Source organism: Bidens hawaiensis, unplaced genomic scaffold, assembly GCF_021521415.1.
Source record: "Bidens hawaiensis isolate Kalapana, Puna unplaced genomic scaffold, B.hawaiensis_p1.1 tig00017762_1, whole genome shotgun sequence".
Lineage (NCBI taxonomy): Eukaryota > Viridiplantae > Streptophyta > Magnoliopsida > Asterales > Asteraceae > Bidens > Bidens hawaiensis.
In genome coordinates this window covers 194,802-219,723 of record NW_027492680.1, presented here as the reverse complement: position 1 = coordinate 219,723, position 24,922 = coordinate 194,802, and the positions used below count along the sequence as shown (strand labels likewise).

General features: G+C 35.3%; 2 protein-coding genes across 2 annotated transcripts in view; one reads left to right on the top strand and one right to left on the bottom strand.

Moving 5' to 3' along the window:
• Positions 1 to 10,596, top strand: part of LOC143554592 (uncharacterized) — a 171,850-nt gene extending 161,254 nt beyond the window's left edge. Inside the window, exons 2-8 of the mRNA XM_077044310.1 lie at positions 6,457 to 6,621; positions 6,740 to 6,811; positions 7,458 to 7,522; positions 8,341 to 8,479; positions 9,784 to 9,864; positions 9,936 to 10,031; positions 10,178 to 10,596. Of these exons, the coding sequence (XP_076900425.1) occupies positions 6,481 to 6,621; positions 6,740 to 6,811; positions 7,458 to 7,522; positions 8,341 to 8,479; positions 9,784 to 9,864; positions 9,936 to 10,031; positions 10,178 to 10,201 (618 nt within the window). The 5' untranslated portion in view covers positions 6,457 to 6,480 and the 3' untranslated portion in view covers positions 10,202 to 10,596. The remainder of the gene's footprint in view (positions 1 to 6,456; positions 6,622 to 6,739; positions 6,812 to 7,457; positions 7,523 to 8,340; positions 8,480 to 9,783; positions 9,865 to 9,935; positions 10,032 to 10,177) is intronic.
• Positions 10,597 to 10,724: 128 nt separating this feature from the next.
• On the bottom strand, positions 10,725 to 15,525 carry LOC143554611 (DNA replication licensing factor MCM7). Its single transcript, XM_077044332.1, has 15 exons — positions 15,458 to 15,525; positions 15,283 to 15,350; positions 15,118 to 15,177; positions 14,071 to 14,294; positions 13,519 to 13,696; positions 13,143 to 13,265; positions 12,959 to 13,048; positions 12,693 to 12,835; positions 12,381 to 12,558; positions 12,088 to 12,279; positions 11,815 to 11,987; positions 11,520 to 11,723; positions 11,275 to 11,440; positions 10,965 to 11,186; positions 10,725 to 10,874 (listed from the first exon to the last, which is right to left on the bottom strand). Exons 1-15 carry the CDS (start codon positions 15,483 to 15,485, stop codon positions 10,770 to 10,772), a joined length of 2,154 nt encoding a protein of 717 aa, XP_076900447.1. The 5' UTR covers positions 15,486 to 15,525; the 3' UTR covers positions 10,725 to 10,769.
• Between the last annotated feature and the right edge of the window lie 9,397 nt (positions 15,526 to 24,922).

Genomic DNA, 24,922 nt, shown 5'->3' with positions numbered 1-24,922 from the left:
AAAGGTTTTGGATTGGGTACTTGGGTATAAATGTATAATTTGGGTCAGTTTTGATTCTCATCTCCAAACAGAAAAAAGTATGATAAAATTAATATAATTAAAAAAGTGGGCATGTGAGGTACCAAGCTTTATAACAAGATCCTTGTTAAAAGGGATTTAGAAACATGGGAACTCTTTATATCATCATCTCAAGCAAAAATAAATAATTGTTAAAGTCAATACATTAATAATGATAAGAAATAATTATGTTATTATTATTATGAGTTGTAATTCAACCTATGCTTATATATATATATATATATATATATATATATTATATGCGTATTACAATAATTATGATTTTCTGACCTCCGCTACAATATGGGCATCGTCGCCTGTCTCACTGTCAGCGTTATAGTCTCAACACATTTGTTAGTATGCTAACCTACAAGGCCCCTAACATGGTGTTTGGTTTGTAGAATATTTGGAAATAGTTTGTTTGTTTCAAAAGAGCGGGCTTTAATTCCATTTGAAATCATAAATGTGTGTTGTTAATGAATTGGTAAGAAGGATTTGGAATGTTAAGAAAGTAGACCTTATTGTGATGTTCTATCTACTATTCTATACCATCATTCTTCATCGATTTATGTTAGATTGCTAATCTAGCTTCCACGTTTTCCTATCAGCTGTTAATCTCCAAAACCCGCTAACCCAAAAATCCCTCCCTAAATGAACACATGGAGGGATGCCAAACAACCCCATCTTCATATCCATTTAATTTTTCATCTATATCGATGTCACCAACAGTGAATCGATTATGAAGGTCGATTTCAACCGTAGTCGATTTTCCCCTCTTTAAAGAATAAGATAGGTCCTTCCATATCTCTTTATATTGTGTCTGTGTGTGTGTATGTATGTATGTATCTATGCAATAAGTTTCTTAATGTTTTAGCTAACTTTAAATTCTTGTAATGTATTATGAAACAAGTGGTTTATAATTGAGAGATTTTTATTTTTTTTGAATGGCCAAATATATTAAAAAGCATAATGGGAAGTTCCTAACAAGTAGCTAGGAGCCCAAAAAACATACAAAATTAAACTAATACCAACTCTTTCAATCCAACGTTTATCGTTTACTTGTATTCCTAACCCACAAAAGAAGAGACTTGATAAATGATAAGTAGGAATTTTTGGAGAGTTGTAATATAATTATAGATGGTTTATGTATTTGTAAATATTTTAAACAGTGTTCCCAATAAGTAGGGATAATAATAATAATAATAATAATAATAATAATAATATGATGGTAGTGAAGGGAGCATTGGGTTCTCTGTGGATTCTCTTATCAAGAATTAAACTCTCTGACTCCTATCCCTGCACTTCTGCCTCTAGAGTCTAGACACACAAAACCAGTATTCAAAACTTTTAAATATATATCAATAGTTTAATAAATAACTAAATTTTGTGTTATTAAAATACCATTCTTGTCAACTGTTACCAATATTTATATTAATATGTATTAAAACAGTGATCTAGATTAAAAGAAAAGGTGGTGAAAATGATAATGTGTTGCATATGGATTGATGTTAGTTGATGATGTAAGTTTTGGGAAGCTAAAATCATATGACAGGCACGTGCTTTGTGGATGAGGCTGTCACGTGCTTCCATGTGGTCTTTAGTTCTTGTTTAGTTGTTTTCATCTCTCTAATAATCTCTTGTGTTAATCACTTAATCTTAATCCATCACTTGCTTCGGTTCGTGACATGTCGCTCAAGTTGATTTATTTTTCGAATTGTAATTGGATTAATATGGTAATGTTCTAGTCATCAAGTTAGAGTTAGGTTAAGAGACTTTGGATGTGTAGGGATGGCAAAAATCCCCGAATCCGACGGGGAAACCCGAAAACCGGCTTATTTCGGGTCGGGTCGGGTTTTGTTTTTTCGGTTTCGGGTCGGGTTTCGGAGATTGTTTCGGGGAATGTTTCGGGTTCGGGTTCGGGTTCGGGTTCAGGTACCCCCGCCCCGACCCGCCCCGATATAATATATAAATATAAATATAAATAATATATATATATATATTAAAAACCTAAACCTACTGTATATGCAGGCGCAAAAGGAAAAGAGGCAAAGAGCTACCAATCGCCGTTTTACAAATTACAATCTGCTTAATTAGGTTAGCTGGTTAGGTCTCCGTCTCTCTTAGTCTTTAACTGTTATCGGAATATCGGCTGTCGGCTCAGCTGATAACCATTACCAATCGCCGTTTGCTTAACAAGGAAAGCCTAACAAGGAAAGTGACTGTCGACTGATTAGGCCGTCTGCACCACCGGACCACCCTCGCCGTCTGCACCACCGGACCACCCTCCTCCTCCTCGTTCTCATCCTACCACCTGTAAGATCCCTAATTCTCTTATTATTATTATTATTATTATTATTTCACCTGTAAGATCGTATATTCGTATTGAACTTATTGATTTCGGGTTTTCGGGTTTTCGGGTTTTCGGGTTCGGGGACGGGGCGGGTCGGGGGGTACAAAAAACCAAACGGGGAATCCCCGAATTAAACCCGACGGGTAATGGGGCGGGTACGGGGATGGTTTTTGGTTTCGGGTTCGGGTTCGGGTTAACCAAAATCCGCCCCAAACCCGCCCCGTTGCCATTCCTATGGATGTGTGATTAATAAAATAGTATTGTAACGAGCTTTTAAGTCAATTTTCTCTTGCAATAATAAAGTGTATTGATTACGTGTCTTGAATACCAAACTTTAATTTCGATTTCAATATGCCAACCGTAAATGGCCCAATGTTGCTGGACTTTTATGGGCCTTTGTTATCCAGCCCAGTATATTCATTGACAGTAAAAGGTTTGGGCCTGTTAAGTGATCCTTTAAACAAGTTAGGTTTTTAAGAGTGGGCTTGCTTTTGTTAAACCCATTCTCAAATTTATGTATCAACTTCAAAGAGGTGTACATCCTTCCCGGTTAACTGGTTTCTACCCGATCCAACGCGGGGGTTAAAAACCGGTTTTTAGGTTTTTGTAATTATTTTTTTAAAACTGTTTTTTTTTATGGTTAACTGGTTCGGTTATACCAGGTAGTGGTTTATTGACTCAAAATCAAGTAGTACCCGACCCGATTAACCGGTCTAACTGGTTTTCAGTTAACCAGTTTGTGCACCTCAAGTTATAGGGATAGGATTAGTGAAAGAAATAGGGCAAACATATTTAAAAAAATAAAATAAAAAGTTAACAGAACCGGACAACAATAATCACCACCTGTGTCGCAGTAGAGTGAGCGGAACCCGGTCTAACTAGCGGCCTAAACTTGTGGGCCTGGTTCCAGCCCAATTAATGGTTATAAGTCTAACTATCGGGCGTTGAGAGCGAACCGGGTTAGGTTCATAACTGGTAGAAACAATGGACCGACCGAAGCCCAATTAGGCCCACTAAAACTAAAGCAAGATTTAAGCCCAAGTAGGCCCACCATTTTCTTTATTGTGATGCTTAACTATTGATCATATATTCTAGACTACTAGTCGTTTAGACGAACTAATTTAATACAAAATCATTTATAAGTAAATACTACAAGTTATATAACAACTAATAACAGTAGTTGTCTACCAGAGTCCAGAGCTGAATGCCGAATTAGCCCGAATCATATTCAAATTACGAACCGAACAGTTAATTGATGGTTTAGTTAAGCCATTACTGATAAATCGAAATTTATGGTTCCCTTTCGGTTTTGGTAAGTGGTAAAATTGGATTAACAGGACTGATCCTATTATACCCGTTATTATTCGTCTCGTGCACACCCTTGTTAATATATACCGGTTTCCAACAATTTAAGTAACTAAATAAATTTTCAGTTGTTTAGTTATAATTTTATTAGTCATTATTTTTTTAGAACCATCGTTTGGTTTGTCATTTACCAAAGCATATTCGACTCTAGGTTTTTGTCAAAACCGGCAGAATCAGACCGTAAACACTCCTAGGAACGTTTGTAAGATGATATAGAACGGTCATACGGTTACATATAAATACTTATGCAATGTACAAAATTTTGTACTTAATTACGGTTCATTATTGGGAACTTAGTGATTTGTGCATATAACATTTTATAACAAAAAAGTGTGGGATCATTATGTCAACTTAACCTTTAAATTGGACGGTGGTGGTGCATATCCTCACTAACTTTACTCATTAGTTAATAGTTTAAATAACTTATTTATTTTCAGTTTTCTTTTTTCTATGTTTACAAATTTAATTGCTATTATTAGCAGAGACATTGTTGTCACCAAGCTAACATAGTAACACCGTTAAAAAGAAAATTAAACATAATTTGGGTCACTAACATTACATTTTCAAGTTTCTTTTGAAGAGTAGATGAAGAAAAGTAAAAAAATAATATTAATAAGGTATATTATTTGAGTTTTTAAAGGAAAAAAAGTGAGGAAAACATGGAGAAATATGATGTCCTTTTCTTTCAAACAACTCGTAATCATAGCCTTTGTTTTAAAATACAATAATTACCAATTATTTATACACTAATGTAAAACTATTGTTGCCTTTTCTTTTCAATTACTTTTAATTCATGAACATGAATACACTAATAAAGTTTCTTTTCAGAGTTTTTTAAGTTTACTCAGCCGTTGAATATGACTTTAGTGACCGAAAATACCACTTGAACAGATAAACCATATTTGTGTATTAAACGTCCCTAGCGGACATAGTGTGGTAGTAAGTTGATTTCTCGTTATTCTAAAGGTGGAGGATTTAAATTCTGTAATTTGCAGGTATGAAATGATTTATTCCTATCTAGGAGTACGCGAGTTTGATGTTGGAATAAAAATTCGTGTATTAAACAAGACAATTTGAATAAAAGAGACGAGAACAACTGAAATAACATACGAAAAAATAAATTTATTAAGTTATACAACATATTATGGTCTAAACTCGTATTGATGTCAATATGTGATATCAATCATATGCTTTCAAACATATTAAAGCTTTGTATTTATGTTCTCTAAATTCTTTGTAGGGGCTCTTGCCAAGACAATGCATAACTTTTTAAATAGCTATACACAAGAGTATTCAATATATTATATATTGATCTTATCTAATTGTGTACCAAACAACCAATGTCCAATCCATTGTGGTGTCACTTCACCAACCAATAGTTGCTAATATCTTTTTTTTTCCTCTAAACTATAAATTATTTATTTAAGGATAATTATTACATATATAGCAAAACAACCCTATTGTCTACATTTATCTTCAAAACTTATATGGCAAAATAGAGATGGAAATTTTTGGTTGTACCTATGAGATGTGCAACAATTGTTCTTCAAATATAATTCCAACATTGTTATTTGATCACACATCAAGATACGATGTCCGTGTCGGTGTCGGTTTATTAGAAGATCTTTTGGGTTTAACGGACATCGGTGTCGGTTTATTAGAAGATCTTTTGGGTTTAACAGAATTGCTTAAGATTGAAAAACAACGGTGCTAAAGGGGTCGTATTTAACGGAGTGAATGAAAATGATTCGAGAATGGTTAAGTATTAATAGATACTAATGGCTATAAAATAAGATGGAAAATTAAGTTCAATTATAAAATTTATACTTGAGAAAAAGTTAAAAAAGCAAAGTAAAATTTAAATTTTAACCATTATGTAAACAAACATTTTTTAAGATCTAAATAGCAACTTACTAAAAAACCTATAAACGGGTTAATTGTTTACTCATGTATTAAACTTGTCGTGTTTGAATTAATATCTTTAATTAAAACGAGTCATGTTAGCCAACTCAAAATATAAAAAAGGTTTATTGAATTTTAATAGTCCTCATTGACAATATTGTCCTGTAATAATTCCTATTCATTTTATCGTCACTAGCCGTCTAAAAAAATTGACTCACAATGGTCCCACGTTAAAAAAGACTTAACAGTGTTATACTTTTTTTTCTGAATTTCAAACTAATGTTTTAGGGCTTTTGAGCAGAATGAGGATACAAATCGATTGATGTAAAATTTAGCTCGAAACGGTGATCCAAACGACTTGATTTTTGTTAATTGTAAGTTTGAACACTCGAATTGAAGTATTATTTCGTCGTTTTGGAGCACTGCTTCGAATTAAGTTTACATCAATTGGTTCGTATTCTCCTTCCGATCAAAAGCCCTAAAACATTAGTTTGAAAATCGGAAAAAAGTATAACGTCGTTAAGTTATTTTTAACGGGGGGGGGGGGGGGGGGGGAGGGGCCTTGAGGGCCAACTTATTAAATTTGTGACCGCCAATGGCGATAAAATGAATTGAGATTATTATCGGCCAATACCATACAATAAGGATTATTAAAATCCAATAAACTTTAAAAAAAAATTGGTAAAGTGCTTATAAAGGAGGGTATTATTGTAATATTGGTCATGGATTCTTTATTTAAAACCCAAACCACACTCCATGAAACAGAACCACTAAATAGAGAGTGATTTATGTAAACACTAAACAACATGACAGAAGTTAGATTTAATGTTGATGAACAATTTTTATATTCTGCATCTGAGATCGTATGTTGCAGAATTTGTCACGAAGCCGAGTTCGAAAGCTGTAAATCCTTAGAAACTCCTTGTTCTTGTTCTGGAACCGTTAAGGTATGTTCTAAGTTTTCGGTTTCCTTTTATTCTTTATGATCACACGTTGAGTTTAGGCGTGCATGTTTGAATTTAATCTAACGTGTTTTGATTAATTGATTGATTGATCGATCACTAGTTTGCGCATAGGGATTGCGTACAAAGATGGTGTGACGAGAAAGGAAACACTTATTGCGAAATTTGTCTCCAGGTTAGGTTTATTTATCGATTCATGTTTTCATGTTCGACAAAAATATGTTAAAATTTAAATTTTAACGTACTTTTGTCGATTCATGTGTATAGAAAAAATCAAGTGACGGGTGTTTATTTTAAGAATTTGAAACTTTTAAAACGTAACAAGTGAGTAACATTTTTTATTTTTAACATATTTTTGTCACTTGTTACGTTTTAAAATTTTCAACTTCTGACCAAAAAAGACGTTGGTTACTCGATTTTTGTTAAGTGATATAAGTAGACAACTTAGACAAGTTATTAAAATATACAATGTATAACATGAAACTTATTATTCATAATGAAATGATTTCATATCACATATTCACATTTTACACGATCAAATAAATATATGAAATATTAACATGTTTAGTTATTTAATTATAATTTTCTCATGTGAAAAATATTCTGCCCTCATGACCAATGATATTAGTCATTATATGTAGGACAATAAAACAATTATAATCAGCCTAAAGGTACATATTTAAATATCTTACTTGCTTAAAATCAAAAGTACAATGAATAATTTGTAATAAATTCAAGTTGCTTTGAAAACAATATTGTTTTGGAAATTATGCTAATCATGTACCAACCGAAAATGACATGCACTGTTTTAACGTCAGCAGAAATTTGAACCGGGATATTCATCGTCCCCCTCCACGCGCCACTACGACATTCATGTCACAATACGGTAATCACTTATCATGTATTTATGTAATTATGTGTATTCAGTGTTGTAGAACTCGTTAGGCGATAGTCGAATGGTGGGGTGGAGACTAACGATTAATATGGATTAATTTGATTGGAATTATATGTATTTTTTCAAATATTGTGTATATTTAAAGTTTTATATATAATTTTTATAATTTTGACCGATTTTAATCAAATAGCAATTAATCAGAAACTAATCGATAAAGTACCGACTAGTTATTAATTGGCGTCCACGATTTTTACAACCATGCATATACTTGCTTTAATACCAATATATTAATACATGAAGTTTGTTATTATGTATTATTGGTAACAAAAAAAAATAAAAATTTGTCACGTGACACATTTGATTATGTGATGTGTAAGTGACGCATATATCACTTTTGATTGTTATCATGACATCAAAACTAAAAATAATAATAATATTATTATTATTATTGATAATATGAGGAGGGCATTAGAACAGTTGTTATTTATTTTTTCTCTAAGTCACATAATGATTTTTACCTATTTGGTCATCCTATGTACCATAATGAAACATACTTTTTGAAAAAAACTATTAATATTAAAGATATATTTATTATGAAACATGTTAAAACATACTACTATTGTTTATCATAAAGTTGTTTATATATTTGGCAAGTTATGGATTAGACACAAAAAAGTAGCAAGAGTATTATTGTTCAAGATGCATCCCCCTTCTAGTTCTAGGATATCCTAGTGTCACGGATTGGGACAAATTTTTTTAAAACAAAATTGCTACAATTTAATTTTGCTGATAAATTTAATAAATACCAGAGCGGATTTGGGAGTTCCTAGAACCGACGAAAATCTAGATACAGTTGTGATCGTTGGTGAAGAAGAAAGCTTGGTTGAAAGAGAATGTTCATCGGTTGCGAATGCTACTGTTTTTATGTGTAGAAATTTGACTATAATAGTAAGTTTTTCTCTAAATTTTTTACGTTTATTTTTATTGAAATAAGTAGTTTGAAAAAAAAAACTCTAAATTATTTACTCACAACCAACACTTAGTATGAAAAATTTAGTGATTATAACACAATATTTGTAGATAACGTATAATTGAAATTACTCGTACGTTATTATACGTAAGGGGTGAAATAAAAGAAGCGAAAAGAATCTCTGGCTTACAAGCGCATGACGTGACTAATTATTTTCTATTATGTTGTATTTGAAATTATTTACTCACTGCATTGTTTATAAATTCATTATTCACAAATGAATATATCAATATTAATATTCAAAACAACATGTTTATACTACATTAAAATAAATATTATTTAAACATTATATTAATTTTGAACAATTATTGGATTAGGTTACTAGGTTTAGTAGTAGTTATTCAAACATTATTTTCAATACTGAATATTGACTAAATACATGTCTTATAATACTACTTATTATTATTATTATTATTATTATTATTATTATTATAAGTTTGTTGAACAAAGTATTACACAATGTATGCTTCCAGCTAATATATGGTTTTCATTTAAAAGATACTAAGAAAAGTAGCACTAGTGAAGTCCAAAAGTCAAGGCTTAAAGTTTTAGTCCTTAATGTTTTAAAAGTCTACAATGGGCCCCTAATGTTCACACGGTATCAAATTAATGCTAATTTAAAACACCATTAATTAACAACTGTTTACCATTAGGACTCTCACATCTTGATGTGACCAAGTTCGAATTTCAACACACAAATTGAATTGATGGTGGAAGTATGAGATCTTTGAAACTTGAGGGTGAAAAATGAAACATTCTTTTCTTGTTAAATCATATAATCAATTACCGAATAAATAAATAAATAACCGATGCCAAATTTTGCATAAGAGGTTTTACCGTTTTTACTTAAACCAGATTTTTTAACCAGAAAGGCGTAAATTGTAAAGTAAATTGTATAAATATTACTTAAACCAGTTTTTTTAGTCACAAAATAATCGACACTTTTACATTGTTTATGTTCGATCAATATCATCGTGAACATATTGCTTAGATCCAACATGATATAATACGGAACCATTTAGACGGTTAACCCTAAACATATTTACATAACTAACCGTTACAATAAACAATTTTACATATGACTCTAAAAATATACTTTCTAATAATGACTAAAAGACCCTTGATATTGCTTAGCCTAAGTTTATGCTTAAACTTCAATATGATACGAATATTTTCTGGTTTTCTTCTTTCTAATTATAAACATGCAAAACAAAACATGCAGTTTACAATGCTTATGTTAATCAAACATTTAATCGGGGTGCTAATTGGCGAAACCGGAGACTACCCGTTTACCCTTTTGACAGTAAGTACCATTGTTGTTTCTATCATTGTGCCTATGATCTTATTAATTAAGGTTTACTCATTTATTTTCAGTTAATAATTATCAAGGCTTGTGGGATATTGCTTCCAATGTACATAATAATGCGGATCATAGACGAGTTCCATAACATCATCACACATCAATATCCGGTTTGTCTAAAATTCTTAATCGTGTAGTTAAAAACAAGTTTGTCAAGATTGATATTTCGGGCGGGTTGGTTAACATGTGAAAAATATATAGTATGCATTTGAAGGCCGTGTAACGAGTACTAAAAGCTTATGTGGTTTCTATACAGGATTCTGAACGTGACAACATATAGTTGACATATACGAGTACTACCAACAAGATGACAGCTCTTAAATTCTGATTGGCGGGATTGTATTGGTCTCATGTCTTATCGTATAAAGTTTAAAATAGTAAAATTCTTCTGACTTGGTCTCTGACCGTTGAAGCACACTACCAGGAAGTCCTGAACCCGTGATCAAGACCGTGTTATGTACATAAGAAAAACTGTTTATCGCACTAGAAGGCGAAGGACTGTTAATAAACTGTCATTTAATCATGTTACCGTTTAATATAATCTAAGTTGTGACAGCTGTATGAACCACCATGTAATTAAAGTAAAAGACTAGTGCACAAGCACTGAAGCACAGTTTGGTCATCGGCCGTAACATGTTAGACAAACCGAGCAAGTTAGACTTCAAATTTCTAGTCCACAATCACACACATCATACGGAACCAACACGAAATGCTCTGGTTTCTCAGACATGTATAACCCACAAATGACTAATGTAAGTTGAACAATATCTTACTTGAATAAATAAACAAAAAGTCACAAGTCATCATTAACTTCATTCATTACAATCTTACGATTTAACGAGTACAATTCAAGCATCAATAAATCGAATATCGAAAGTGTTCGGATGAATCTGCCACACGTTCAACGCTGCATATTCCTCTAAACATTCTTTCAGCTGAGCTTCGGTGTAACCCTACATAAATTCACAATCAAATATTACAACCGACAAGGCCACAATAAACAATTAAAATAGTTAAATAAAAAAAAAGATGAAAAAACTAACCATTCTTGAAATCCTGTTTAAAGCTTGAGCATAGCTTACATCCATCTTGTTAGCGCGTGCAGCTTCATCACGTAATATTGAATATATATCTGAAATCGCATCAAGACCCGACCGCTGCCTATCATCAGAGTACAACGAAAACTTTGACATTTGCATCAGCCGAAGCGCCTCGTCCACGTCACTCTGAGCAACGGTTTCTGAGAATCTCAGCCTCGCAAGCGCCTGCAATTATTCATAACAAAGATTATGAGTTATGACCGCTAATTGTTAGATAATAGAAATATAGAGTTTAGTTTCTAAAAAAACTCACAGCTGATATCCTCAGAATACTGAGAAGAGTTCTGATAGTAGTGTATGAGTGTGGGCTGTTTGACTTTGCTTCTTCCTGTCTGATGCTCGAGTATGCAGTAGCTATATACTCCTCCAGCTCTCGTGGGACAGATGGAGATAACTTTCTGGCAGCTGAAATGTATGCCCTGAAAACAAATAAAAACCAAATTAATTACCGAATAATCATTATGGTATATTTACAAAAAGGGACAAAATGAAAGTTACCTAAGAACAGAAGCTTCAAGAGGGGCAAACCCGAGAGCAGGGGATTCGCGTTTTTGGTGAACATAAACAACATGTCTAGCCATTTCAAGATCGTTGTCCATGTCAGCTTTGTCAAGGATCAACCACAAAAGATCAAATCTTGATAAAAGTGCTGGCGGGAGGTTAATGTTTTCAGCTGGAGTTCTTCGCAGATCATATCTTCCCCTTTTTAACAAAAAAGGATATATGTAAGTTGAAAAGGATATACATGTGATTAATAATATGCGAGTAATGGAATTGATATTTTATATGTTACCAAGCGGGATTTGCAGCCGCAAGAACTGCAGTTCTTGCATTCAAAGAAGTTGTGATTCCAGCTTTGGCAATGCTAACTGTTTGTTGTTCCATGACTTCATGTATAGCTGTCCTGTCTGACTCATCCATCTTATCAAACTCATCAATTGCACATATACCCATGTCTGCTAGAACCTAACAGATGAAAAAATAAAATATAGTCAGAATTGAGGTGATCATTTTATGTTTTGATTCTAACTCTACTGAAGTGTAATAATAAAAAAGTTTTCCTCACCAGTGCTCCGCCTTCTAGAACCATCTCGTTTGTCACCGGGTCCTTCTGAACAGCTGCTGTAAGACCAACTCCACTGCTTCCTTTGCCAGTTGTGTACACACCCCTTGGTGCAACATTAACTATGTGCTTTAAAAGTTGACTTTTAGCAACTCCAGGATCACCCATCAAACATATGTGTAGATCTCCTCTTATCTGTGTTACAACATGCAAAACACCATGTTAAAATAATAAAGCAGATAGATAAAGCGGATATATAATTAGGTTGAAACGTAAGAAAACAATTAACACATTACCTTCATTCCATCCTTTAGCTTCCTATGAGGAGCGCCCACTAACAGGAGCAAAAGAGCTTTTTTGATATCTTCATGTCCAAAAATCTCGGGGGCCAATGAGCGAGACAGCTTGTTGTATATATCACCATCTTCAGATAAGCGTGCAATTTGTTCTTCTTCATCTCCTTTCAGTTCATACCTGCAGAAAAAGCAAAAGTTCTCAGTATTGTTTTTGTTGAAATGCATATTAGGCAAACATTGCACCAACTTTGGAATGGAGACAAAAACTTATATAAAAGATACTTATGGCTATAAAGATTGAAAGTTGCTTACTCTTCATATTTTTTCTTGAAGTGAGATACTGACATGGCTTCCAAATATGTATCTGCTACTAGACCTGCTCGCATTGCTCTAAATCCGGTATAAGGTATTGGAAGAAATATTCCAGATAGCTCAACAACATCACCTGGGGATACCTGGAAATTTAACAAGTAGACTTCAGGCATACAGTTAAATAAAATAATGTTCTTTCTATTTCTAATAGCCATATCAATTCACTCAAAAAAAGAAGAAAATGAGCTAAACTTATAATGACCAACCTTTCTTGTAAGTTCGCCTCGAAAATGAACAGTCATTGTACGGGGAATATGACCTTTCGGAACATGTTCAGAGAGTTCTTGAAGTTTTGCCTGAAATTATTTTTAAGGTAAACAACTCACATAAGAAATCATTTGTATTAAACAAAAAGTAAAAAAATTATGCTTATACTAATTTTGAGCTAACCTCCTGAAACCTTAAAAACTTTGAAGCCCGGAGTTGGAGAATTAGATTTCCTTCTGCCCGATTAACACTACAACGCTTTGATGGACATTTAAACAGCGGCATGAACACTCGAGCAGTTACCTCCTGTTTCATAAAATGCCATGTTATATAAGCAAGCATGAACAATGGTAAAATTGTAAATATATGAAGAATCCCATAAAAATACAGAATTGCTACTATTAAATATGGCTTAAATATGATATCAAATTTACTACTATATTTTATACAATACATAAAACAATTGCTAGCATAATCACAAAATAAAAGATAGCACTACATCAGCAACATAAATCAAGTGTGTTTTCAGAAGTGAGTGTAAGTAAACATGATTACATACCTGATATATTTCAAAACCACACTCTTCACATGTGTAAACAGCAACCTTCATCAACGGTTTTACATCTGAACAGCGAGTGACAATTCCGGATATCTTGACAAGCTGACCGATATTTGAAGCCCTAACCTCTCTTATAGTAAACGGCTGACCCTTTGAAGAAGCTCTAATGTACACTTCACTGAATTACAGAAAAATGAGCATTAGAAACATGAATAAGCTGTATAGAACATATTAACAATATTAAGTTCCAAGCAAATAGAATATTAATGTAACTAGCCTATAACAATTAGCATGTTTACATAATTCTTTTCTCAAGGAAAAACTTTTTTAACATGTATGAGTCCACTAATCTCTTCAAATCATTTAATTTCAGATTAAAAATTTACTCTTTCATGATAATGGATAACACAATCAATTAATGGCACAACTTTGTGAAATTGCAGAATCTTAAACTATCATACCAGACATCAAATTAGTGTAGTCAAAAACTGCAAGTAACTTCATAAAAGCTAGTAACAAATTAAGCAAATCAAAGCCCTAATTTATACTTACTAAAAACGCTTAATTTCCGAAGGCATCCTCTGTTTTGGGTCGGTGCCGTCAGCATTCTCATTGCCTTCCTCAGCTCTTTGTGTCATTAAAACATCAAGATCATCGTCCTGTAGAGCCTCTGTCGGCTCAGGCATCAACTCGTCAATCGCATCAGCGAAAATTTCAAGATACCTCCGTGTATTCTCAGTAACTCGTCCTACAAACTCCTCATCTAAAACCTTGTACTAATTCATACAACAAAACAAAATTTTAAGCATCAAAACAAAATTTTAAGCATCAAAACAAAAACCTAATGCAGTAACCAAGTACTAGAAGTGTACACAAGCCAAACCGAAGCTCGGCTTGTTTTACTTACAAAGAGCTCAAGCTTGGCTCATTTAAGTTACAAATAGCTTGAGCTCAGCTCATTTAAGTTACAAAGAGCTCGAGCTCAGCTCATTTAAATTACAAAGAGCTCGAGCTCAGCTCGTTTTAAACTCTACTTTTACATAAATCAAGCTTGACTTCGAAGTTGTTTTTCAAGTTTGAACTACGCATAAAATCCACTCTTTTATCAACTATTAATGATTAATTTATATCAAGTTATAATTATTAATAATTATTTTTATATATTTCTAAAGTTGTAAACAAGCCAAACCCAGCCTCAACTCTCGTTTAACTCACAGAGAACTCGAGCTTGGCTTGTTTCAACCTCTACTTCTAAAGCTCTGAGTTTGGCTAGTGAGTAGTTTTTCAAGCTTGAGCTAGGCTCAAAATCAACTCATTCACTATTAATTAATTAATTTATATAAATTCATAATCATCTTTATCTATTAATAATAATTTATATACTTATTTAAATTTAATTATAAATTCATACATAACATAATATATACACTATTTGTTCATTGTTATCATTGTTACATACATAAAATTAATTACTAAATAAACATATACTAAATAAAATTATATAACAACAGACTAGCTTAGGCTCATGAGCTAGCTTGAGCTCGATAGTAGTAACTGAAATTAAGTAAATAACAGAGAAGTAAAAAATGAATTAATTACATCGAATAGGTCTTCAATGTCGATTTGAATCGCTTTGGTTTTACGGTTAGCCACATCTTGCTGCGTAACAAACAGAATATCGTAACTTGTAAGCATATACATACATACATACATACATACATATATATATATACAGATCGAATGGATATTAAAATGAAAACCTACAAGGATAAGTTTATATTTCTGTTCGCCGTTGGCATCGGTAAACTCCTCGAGGAACTCTTTCGCCAGATCTGTTAATGTGTATAATATATAATAATCGAACGATTAATAATTTAATATCAATTTGACTAGTAAACCCTAGACGGATTGTAATAATAATAATAATGATAAGACGTACCTTTGTCTTGACTGAAATTGATATCCATTTTTGATGAAGTGAAGGTGTCGGAGTGAACACACACAGAAGTGAAATGAAGATGAAGGACTGTGTGTGTAGATTGCGGGGAAATGAAGGAGGATTTTGGCGCCTAAATTGGGAGGTAAAGATGGGTTTTTGGCGGGGAAAAAGTGTGAGGCTGATCGATAATAATAATATTATTGTTATTATTATTATTATAAAGGCTGCAAGTGGGCTGGTGGGTGGTGATCTTGAAGCCCGTTAAATGGGCCACTGGAGTTTTGGAGTTACAAGCCCAAATTTAACTTAACTTGGAACTTGGAAGTGGAGTTGCAAATCGTAACCGGTTGATTGAACCAAAAATGGAACCGATCCATAACAATTAACAAAACCGGTTGATAACCGGTATAGGAGAAAGCATATATTAGCCGATGGTTAGGGACTTTCACATAGAAACTAGAGTCGATTCATCGATTTTATAGGCCTAAATCGAAATTAGATTTTATGGTCCTTTAATGATTAATGATTACTATGAAGAAAGAAAAAAAAACCTATGCTTAATACAAGTCGTGAAATCATGACCTATATTTAGAAAAGAGCAAAGTTTACCTGTTACCATCAAACCAAAACATAATTTTGAATTTACTTTACCCGTTATAGTATATATATATATATAGGACTAAAGTCCTTGCTTGGTTTTGCTGGCCACGGGCCGACCCTGATAGAAACCGGTTAACCGAACATAGTTTAATACCGTTGGTGCTAACAAGGTTAATTTCAACCGGTTATTATCGGTCAGCTGGTTAATAACCGAATCGAACCAGTTACATAGGTTGGGATGTTCCACTCAAAAATTGTTTAACAACCGTAACATGCTATTGGCAATAACTAGTTGACTATTTGACCAATAACCAGTTACGGTTAGTAACCAATATCCCAAAATCTGTTCACCTTAAATCATAAGCTCGTATTTCTTTTCATAAAATAGTAATAGTATGAATAGGAATTTATCTTCCATGGTATAGTTAGAAAAGATTTTAGAGAAACCAATGAAACTAGTTTAAATAGTTCATATTTGCCATGTACTCTTAGTCTTAAGTCTTAGATATATGATTTTTATGTTTTATAACTAGGCTTTTAGAGTTTTAGGAGTTCAAGTTTTTTTTTGTTTAGAAAGAGTTGTTTTCTGTTAAACTAAAAGCCTTGTGTGAGAACTAAAGCTTACATTTATTTTTGAAGTGTCGCTAAGTTGATTATTTTATCATTAAAGCCGCTTAAAAAGTGTGAACTCTAGGTCAATTTTTAAATTGGTTGGGCTAAATTGAAAACTAAAAAAAAAGAATAAGAAAGAAGAGAAAAAGAATATATCAACGATGAATCTTGATTTATCAGTCATTTAATAACTTTATTTTTTATTTTTTTATTAATCATTTGGCCGCCTCCATTTAACCACCGAAAAAGCGAGCACATATTCCATAAGTTTGGTCTAAAATAAGCTCCACCAACTCACACCTAATATATATATTATTTATATATGCTAGTGAAAAACCCGGGCGATACGGTGGTGACGAAACTTTACAGCGTGTTACTCAAATTCTGTCAATTTATTGGATCACTTGTATAATAGTTTTGTTAATTTCTTATTTTATCGCCTCCATATCTAATGTTCGTTTCCTATGTGTATCAAACAATATAAAGAACATATTATTAGAAAATTTCAACCATTCAGTATATGAAGTGCAAAAAACATCCAACATATTAGGATTTTTAATACCAAATTTCAAAGCATATGTTATGTGATAATTGAAGCATGAACTTGATGTTGAAGGTATACCAAGTGATATTGAACCATGACAATGATAGTGATACGTCACAACATTTCATGGCAACTTAGGTACACCGCTATCCATGGCCGGCTTTTGGGGTATGCAAAGTGGGCGACCGGCCAGGACATGTTTTCTTTGGGGGGCACAAAATTTTTAAAAATTTCCGATATTATATATGTAGAATACCTGAATGTTTATAATCATTATTTTTATATTACTCAAACACTTTTTAAACCTCATTTTTTTGGATTAACCAAAGTCTTATAGGTCCACTAAAATTTGAAAAATGCCAAGTACTTTTAATTAATGAATATAAGTTAAATAAATAGAAGAAACGAATAGGCGCGATAATAGCAAAATCGACTTCGAAGACCAACAGCCACGTCGACTTCGAACACCAGCAGTCACGGTGGCATCTGAAAATATGAGGTTTTCAAAATTATAGTTATTGAAATCCTATTTTCGACCCAAAATGCCTCAAGAAAGACTTAGCGCGTTGGCGATTAAAGTTATCAAGAACGGAACATTAGAGAGCATAAATTGCAAAGAGTTAATTCACCAATTTGCTATAAAAAATGCTATGAGAGCTTCACAAATCCTCAATTAGCTATTAATCTATTAAGTGTGTCATAAACTCCTTATAATAACATGATTTTCTAATTTTTATGTTAAATCGCTATAATTTTAATCGGCGTAAAAAAATGTGTTTACATTATTTAGTATGTTAAGGTTTGAGGGGCATATTTTTTTCGGCTCGGTCGAGACACGTGAATTTTCAGAGCCGGCCCTGCCGCTGTCAAGAACTTCATTTGGTATCAAATTTCTTGCTACTAAAGTATAAGATGCTACTGCTACTTAGATCGTTAACTACCGACAAACAAATTAGCTACCGCATAACAAAGTTGCTACCAACAAGTCAACAACCTTCACTAGCTACCAATCTTTAGTAACCAAAGTACCAAACAAACCACTCTCGAGCTATAGCAACTAGATACTTATTTCCACTAACATGTGAAGTTATTTTACATGCAACTTTTCATCATACATGCCAATCTAATGCATTTTCGATTAGGGTGTGCGTGGTGTGGTTTTTGGTTAAAATCAAAACGAAGACCAAAACTTCGGTTTCGGTTTTTGGAGTATATAAAACCATTCGGTTTTGGTTTTTATTTTGATTTCAGTTCGATTTTTTGGTTTTTACCATTTGATCTTGAAAAGTTTAGGTCAAAAGAAAGTTTTCACAAGATAATTAATTTAGGTATAAATAATTTTGTTAGTTGTAAGATAATAGACTATTAAACATATTACCAAAAATATTTGAGTTACATGTTTATTAAATTCTTATAAATTACTTAATATATAAAAATAAGAAATTTTTAAAAATTCAGTTCGGTTCAGTTTTTTCGGTTTTTATTATATTCAAAACCAAAACCGAACTGTTAGTTCGGTTTTTACAAAACGTAAAACCAAACAGTCGGTTTTTGTTTCGGTTTGGATTTTTTGGTTTTTCGGTTCCAGATTGGTATTTTTCGATTTCTTGCACACCTTTTTTTGCGATCAAGTATGTTCAAAGCAAAATCGGAATCACTTACAGGTAAATCTCGATTATCTAAAATAAATTGTTGACACTACAATACTTGACAAAAATACTATGTTTTACTAAAATAGAAAAATACAACCAAACATACACCAATCTATATTACAAAGGAAACTATCAAGGTTAAAAATATATCAAATTGCACATTCTAATTAACAAAAAGAAATGATTCAGTCGCCATAAAACTTATTAAAACGTGAATTAGAAACAAAAAATATGAAGATAACGTGACAATTAATATTGATTGCGTGAATATTCGATTATTATTCTGCATCCAGAAACCGACAGTTGACCAATCAACTTTACGTGGTTTAGCTGGCAGCCATCTATACACTATATTTACACCCATGCCACTCCTTCACATTGCTCAAATAGCCCCTTAATCTTACAATAATATTAATATCACCCCTTCAAGTTAGAAATAGCAATACTGTTTTTTTAATATCATTTCGATGTCACAAATTCAAAATGATTTAAACAAAATACATAGAAAATCTATATGAAGAAAGCCATAAGTTTTTGTTAAAAGGGAACTAATATATAACTCGATATGATGTACAATAAGTGACAAAATATAAGTTGTTAATAACGAAAGATATATAAATGATTATATATTTATCTTTTAGTGGAGTAGCGGAGTCTTTTGTAGAATCATACGTTGAAAATGGCTTGAAACCGATAGCATTGTCCAAACCAAAGTAAATTGGTTGATTTGACGGGTTGGGGTTACACGGGTTCCTTTATGGTTTAAAAAGACGAGTTTAAGGGTTTGATTCTTCGTATGGACTTTGAAAACAATCATGTAAACTTAATCAAAAGTTTTCTTTGTTTTTTATGTATTCTTATAATTTATGGATTATGCCGTTATGCATAAGTATGTTACTCTTATACCATCTTTAATAACATCAAATAGAAAAAAACATTTTTAAACAATATAAACCTAATTAAAAAAACACATAGTGTTTGCCGCCTCTGTCACTAAACCAGCCTCACTAGTTTAATTTATCGTCACTAAAACTGTAGTTGTTCAATGTTTGTCAAACCAAACTGTAAGCATCACAATGCACCACTAGGGCCGGCCCTAGTGTAAGCCAACTAAGGCCTTTGCTTTAGGCCTCTACATTTCTTGGGCCTCCACTTACTAAAATCTCTTATATATGCATGTATTGATTTAGGCCCAATTTTACTTTTTTTAAGTTGGTTGGACAAATTTTAAACCTACTAAATGTAATATATTTTTATACATGCATATGTTCTTGTTTATAGTTAAAAACTTTATCTTATCAATTGTATTGTTTCTGTATTATTATGGCATATAACAACAAAACTAACTATCTTCATAAAATGGCATGACCTAAAGAGGGTTGTTGTTTTTTATATGTATTTTTTAAAAAATAAAATTATGAAAAGGGCCTCAAAGTTTTATTTCGGTTTAGGCCTCCGGAATGATTAAGCCGGCCCTGTACACCACTACACAAATCATAAATGGGTTTTTTTGGCATGTATTGTGTATACCATCTTCCGAAACCTTACTTTTCAAAGAGTAAGTTCGTACATAATACATTACCTCAAATGGACGGACAGAATTATAAGAACGTCAGGGTATATTTTTTTATCATAAACAAACATTAGAGTCTATTTTTGTCATAAACAAATATACAAGGACTAGTTAAAAAAGTAATCAATGACTTGTCATTATACCATTAGTCATTCCTAATATACAAATACCATAATTACTAGGAACCCACCCTATAAAACCCACCACTCGAATACGTTTCAAACCTTCTTTGGCCAATCTTTTGGTTCACCCACCTACCTTTATTCGCCACCAGGTAACCCCTCTTCTCTCTCTATTTTGTTTTTATTAGGTTTTATCAATTCTAATTTTCCTTGTGTATGTGTATCCAATCTTTGCAGATCGAAGAGATATCATCCTCGATAAGTTGACTTGATTTGGTCTTTTATTCTGTTTGATGACTTATGTATAAATTTTTTAATTGTGTTTTTTAAAGTACCCTTTGGTGGATTGATAGAGTATAAAAGATTGTATAAAATTGTGATTAATTTTAGTTGATGGTCTTTCTAAGTTTTATGTTACTATACAACTTTTACTCATTTGATGGAAGACAACTTATGAGGTTACAATGTCTTCACAAGTATGCCTAAAAGAGTTACCACAATGTCTTTGTGTGTTGCTTTCTGTGTCTGTGCTTGTGAGGCTAAACATCTGACACATACATATAAAGATGGACGAAAGAAAAAACAAGTTCCAAACCGATAAGCGGTGAAGAAACACTAACCGGACCCCGGGCAGATTACTGGTAACCTGGGGGTTAGATAGATGTTTCCCACGAGGGGTTAGACCCTGAGAAGATGGTTCTTCTGATAACCTGCAAAACAGACACCGTGAGCTCGTCACTGAGAAGGGGGGGGGGGGGTTCCTCCTTGTGACCACCCTCCGGCGTGAGAATCAGACTAGATTGCTCTTTAAATATAAAAATATATTAAGAGATTGCTAGAGCAGATATCAGGTATAATATGAGATATGATATGATATGATAATACAAGATAAGATGAGATGGTCATACCATTTGTGGTATTTATAGCCGAAGGTAGGTTTCCAAGGAGGTATGGCCGGCTGCAACAGTGTTCCTGTTCCACCAACAGTAGCCTACGCACGTGCCCTGCTGGTAGTTGGTGGGTAGGTAGCGGCTGACAGCGACCAGGCCTGCTGTATACTATTCCTTTTCCACCAACTGTCAGCTACGCACGTGGTATGACAAGAGTTGGTGAGTAGGCAGCGGCTAATAGTGACATACAGTGTAGGAGCATGCTGCTCGCCATACTGTTGTCTATAAGCTGTCGTATCTTTAGTCAGATCTTTTTCCCATACCTCGTCAGGTACAGTACAGAAGATCTTCCTGTATCGTACGGACTGGCTTATTTGGGCGGGAGTATTCCCCCTCCCGCCCTTGTGCGGGATTGTTCCCGGCTTCGCTCATTCCTTCAGGTGACACTGAACGATTGAGAGCTAAGTGCCTTGTGCGTGTAGCCTTGCTGCGCGGGTGGCCTTCCCTAATGGCTTGTATCCGAGGCTGCGGGGACAGGCGGAGTCCTTCACCATTGGGAGGCATTTCCTGCGGGACCAGCTTGCGTACTGCGCGTAAGGACGTCACGTCTCTGAGCATGGTTGGTCCTGCGGATCCAGTTGGTTTCTGCGCAGACGTCCCTGTTTAAGGTGAGTCTTGCGGGTCCAACTGGGCTCTGCTGGGACCTACCTCTTCAAGTCCCCCCAGTCCAATGTTCTTCTCATGCGTGTTTAATAAAGTGAGGTGAACTTTTGGACTTAAGCAAAGGGTTTTGAAAAGGGTTTTTTAAGGTTTTCCATGGGGATTCTTCCCGCGGAAGTCCTTGTCACTTGCAGAAATTCCCGAGTTTCCTGCTTGGTCTTTGGGTATGATGCGGGTAGGTCTGTAACCTCCTCGCAAGTCAGGAGCGTTGAGTCCCACTTGTGTGGACTCTCCATGAGGTTTTGGTAGTTTTGAACATAGTGATCAATTATGTTAAAACCACCAATTCCATCCTGGAGCTTCAAACAACGTAGTTCTCGACGTTCCCGCTATGCGGGGATGTTATTTCCACTTCCGCAAGCATTGCCCAGAAGATCCTTCTTGGTTTCAATTCCCAGCGGAGCGCTAGGTATGTGAAGGGTTTTGCCTTAACACTGTACCAACGCTCGTCTTATGGTTACTTTACTTCCAAGGTATTCCTGGCTTCAATTCCCTGCGGGTGCTAGGTATGTGAAGGGTTTTGCCTTTACACTGTACCTGCACCCGTCTTATAGTTACTTGGTTGTCGAGGAATATTTGGCTTCAATTCCCTGCGGGTGCTAGGTATGTGAAGGGTTTTGCCTTTACACTGTACCCGCATCCGTCTTACAGTTACTTGTTTGCCAAGGTTTTACTTGGCTTCAATTCCCTGCGGGTGCTAGGTACGTGAAGGGTTTTGCCTTTACACTGTACCCGCATCCGTCTTACGGTTACTTGTTTGCCAAGGTAAGGGGTATTTTCCTGCTTACTTTTTAATATTTTCAAAATTTGAATTTTGAAATTCGAAGGGTTGGTGGAAAGATAGGAACAGTCCAAACCTCTGAAACGTCGTGCGACGGTTTCTTCTGACTGTGTCAGGACGTGCAGGAAGTTATGGTGACGTGACAGTACATGGTCATTCCAGACGCTTTTCAGGCGCGTGGGCGCGATTTTCGGGCGCGTGGCCGCGAAATTACTGGCACACGTCCTTTCAACAGCTGTTTCCTGCTTGCTTTTTGCCACGTGTCATAGTTTCATTGCACCTTCGATTTCTCTCTCCTCCGCATTAAATTCACCGCATTAATTGCGATTACTATATAAAGGGGGAGAGGGTTCTTTGTAATCCATACTTTCACCCTTCTCTCCTTCTTCTTAGCGATTTCCGGCAAATACTCCCCTTTTCAGGCAAGCATTTTCCCGAAATCGTTTTCTTCTTCCACTGCAATATGTCTTCCCATGATGCTGAAGCTGTAGCCGATGATAGGAGTACTGCTGGCGAGTGCCAGTGTGCTCTACCTGTCGATCAGTACCAGTATGTCGTCAGGAAATTCATGCTTGAGTCTCTTGAGCCTGAGTTTCCTGAACCCCACCAGACTGTGTACGATGCCCCCAGTGGTAAGATCGGGGTATATGCTGCATTCTTTGTTTATGGGAATCTTAGGTTCCCATTGACAAAGTTTGTGTACCGTGTCCTGGAGAGGCACGGTGTACACCTAACCGAGTTGCATCCAATGGCGATTGCCAAGATCCGGCTCTTCGAGTGGGTGTGCCGGATTCTGGGTATTGAGCCCTATGTGGACCGCCTGATGACCTTCTATACTTGGAGGTGCATCCAGGGGTGGTACACCCTGACAACCCGTATTAAGGGTTTGAAGATCTGCGTGACCGAGCGCAGTCTCCGATCGTGGAAGCGGGAGTTCTTCTACGTTTCTGCCCGCGCCATCCCTATTGCCATGAAGTTTAAGAAGGGACAAGCGCTTCCGAGCCTTCACGCTTTCAGCTACCAGGAGGCGGAATGGTTCGCGAAGATATCCCGGGTCCAATCTCCGGTTTACCGGTTTGCGGAGTCCGGGATGGTGATGCTGGGGATGAGCCGGGTATGGAAGGATGCGTCCCGGTTTCCCATCCTTCTCGAATACGGTTTGAACTCTATTCCTTATGGTATGTCTTGTCTTTTTTGCTGATATGAGTCTGTCTTCTAACTGTTTCTTTTCTTTCAGAGGGGAACGATTTGGAGTCGCTCCTGTACCCGCGGGAAGCTGACGGTCCCGTGCGGGTGGGCACTCGTGCTCTAGACGAGAACGAGTTGCCCATCCTGGAGCAAACGGCGGATCGGTTTGTGGAGGTCTATCCGCTGGGGCACGAGATCCTGAGCCAACGGCTGCCAGGTAAGGCGATACTCTATCCTCAACCCCTCAATGCTGTACCCGCTGCTGGAATTCCTTACATCCTGTCTTCTTCTGAGGAATCCGCAGATGGTCCTCCGCTGGTGCGGAAGAGGAAGGCTGCCGGTGGGAAAGGGAAGGAGAAGGTGGCCTCCACAGCTGATCCGGTGCTCCTATCTGACACCGAGTCAGATAGTGAAGAGGTGGCGGGGCACCCCGGTGGTGAGAAGACCACTGCTCCGGAGGCTACGACTGTTACCTCCGGAGAGCCAACGACGACGACGGTGACCGGCATCAAGAGACCGGCTCCATCGGGTTTGTCCCCGCCTGTCCGTACGTTCAGGCTCAAGAAAACCCGTAAATACAAACATCCTTGTTTTTGTAGATTTAACATACTTCATAAATTTATTGTTTTAACACTTATCTTCTTGTGCAGGCGTGGATGTTGACGCATTCCCGGGTGGAGTGCCGAGTAGTACCTCTCCGCCGATGACGGTAGGCTTGGTCAGCCTTCCTGAGGCGTCGACCCAGGCGCCTGCGCCTGCTCCCGCTGGTTCAGTTGCTCAGTC